Genomic DNA, 1,916 nt, shown 5'->3' with positions numbered 1-1,916 from the left:
ACTAGTGGCGGGGTTGCTGGGATGACCTGGTCCCCACCCAGGGCTTCGCAGCAGGTGGGCACGTTAACATGTGAGCCCGATTAATCTCGCTGCATTAGCAAACCCCAGGGCATGCCGATGAGGCTGGCAGGCATGTGAGCGTGTACCTTGCCCAGCTGGCCGGGGCCCTGGGGGATATGACACCAGCTGCTGGCCTTGGCTGGCCCTGGGGGTGGGTGCCCCAGTGGGCGTGTGGCCCTGAGCAGCCCGGCCTGGCCACAGCCTTCTGCCGACAGGAGGCTGGCCTGGCGGAGGCTCCAGCTCATCGCCAAGGTCTGCAGGGAAGCTGTGGCCCCTTCCCATACAGTCTCTGGCAGCCTGGGCTGGGGCCTCCTGACCCTCCACACAGCCTTGAGCTGAAGCGACATGAAGTTGCAGTTTTCCAGGGAATGACTGTGGCTTCCTGGTTGTTACAAGTCACAGGTTTGGGGCCTCATCCCGGATGGAAGCGTCAGAGGGTGATGGGATACCAGGTCGGCCCAGGTAAACCCCTCTGCATGGCTACAAATGCATGTCCACGCTTTCCTGCTCTGTGTCCTGTATGTATCCTCCTCCAGGGATCCTTCATGGATTTACCTGGCTCCCCTGTGCCCACCTCTGCTCTGACTCTAAATTAGAAGGACGCCCTGAGTGTTCTGAGGCCAAGGATGGAACTGCGAGCCTAACCGTGGAGCCGGAGGGCGTTCCCAGCCCAGGAGTGCCGAAAGGAAAAGGCAACATTGCGTTCTCTGGGTGACCTGTGTCACCCAATGCTGGCATTTCGAGAACCTTTCCTGATAGCCACACCAGTGCAGCAGTAGCCCCATTTCCTGGAGAGGCTACAGCGGTTGGAGCTTTCAGGACCGGTCAGGCTCTGTCCCAGCGAGCACCGTGGAGCCCTCTCTGCAGCTCCAGGGCTGCCATCTGTGCCCTGTGACAGCGCACACTGACCAGGTCCTGCTGCAGAGGGACTGCAGCCCCCCTGGCTTGGCAGCCTCTCCAGTGCCCTCATGTAAGGGGCCCTGTGTGGCCCAGGTACGAGGACCTCTGCGGGGCAGAGGTCAGCTGGCTGGCAGCGCGAGGCTTGGCTCTGCCCCCAGCCAGTGCCGCACAGGGCTGCTCGGCAGCTGCTTGTCTGGCCCCATCTCTGCAGACCCCCCAGAGCTGGCACCCGAGAGCCCAGGGTCTGGCACTGCTAGGGCTCGGGGTGGGAGAGGAAGAAGGGGGTGGGAGGGCGCCTACCTTGGCACCTTCCCCCTACCTGGGGAAGCAACCCCTACCCCAAGCACCGGGGTTGGCAGCAGGCCCAGGGAGGCAGAGGTCCTGGGGATAGGCAGGTGAGGTCTGGGCCTGTGGGTGGTTAGCCTATCCTTGTCTCCAGGAGGACAGGTCTTGGGTTGTCCCAGAGGCCACCCTGAGCCTGAGGCAGGTGGGCCAGGGTGCAGACTCTGCAGCCAGATGTCCTGGGTCAGAGCCACACTGCTGGCTGTGTGACCTTGGGCAAATTGCTTAACCTCTCTGTGCCTATCTTTCTTCAAAGATAAAGCAGGACATGAAAGAGGCCCCTGACAGGGTGTTGGAATCCCCGAGTCCGCAGGACTGCGCTGTCACTGCGGACACCAGCGTAGGAGAGACAGGTGTAAGCAGAAGGAACCCAGGGCCCAGAGCAGATGGGCCAAGTGAGGGTTCAGCCTGGGCCTGTGCAGGGGAGGTGGTGTGGAGGCAGGGCAGGGGACAATGAAGGGGAGGGCTGGGGAGGTGGGAGGAGAGCCAGGGAGGGAAGGGGAGGGCGAGGAGGGCTCCTGACCCACCTTTTGCACCTGAGCAGCTGCCCGCAGGGACAGGCTGCTGCCCCGGGCCAACCATCTCTCTGCCCACCCAGGTCCGGCATCCTCGTC

General features: G+C 62.9%; 1 protein-coding gene across 1 annotated transcript in view; it reads left to right on the top strand.

The window, feature by feature from the left end:
• The first annotated feature begins 481 nt into the window (after positions 1-481).
• The window catches only part of CHRNA4 (cholinergic receptor nicotinic alpha 4 subunit), a 19,955-nt gene continuing 18,520 nt past the window's right edge, over positions 482-1,916 (top strand). The window contains exons 1-3 of the mRNA XM_027767721.1: positions 482-522; positions 1,054-1,225; positions 1,559-1,697. Coding sequence (XP_027623522.1) covers positions 482-522; positions 1,054-1,225; positions 1,559-1,697 — 352 coding nt within the window. The remainder of the gene's footprint in view (positions 523-1,053; positions 1,226-1,558; positions 1,698-1,916) is intronic.

This window comes from Tupaia chinensis, unplaced genomic scaffold (assembly GCF_000334495.1).
Source record: "Tupaia chinensis unplaced genomic scaffold, TupChi_1.0 Scaffold144472_1, whole genome shotgun sequence".
Lineage (NCBI taxonomy): Eukaryota > Metazoa > Chordata > Mammalia > Scandentia > Tupaiidae > Tupaia > Tupaia belangeri.
Note: the sequence above shows the minus strand (reverse complement) of the source record. Positions and strands in the feature narration are given on the sequence as shown.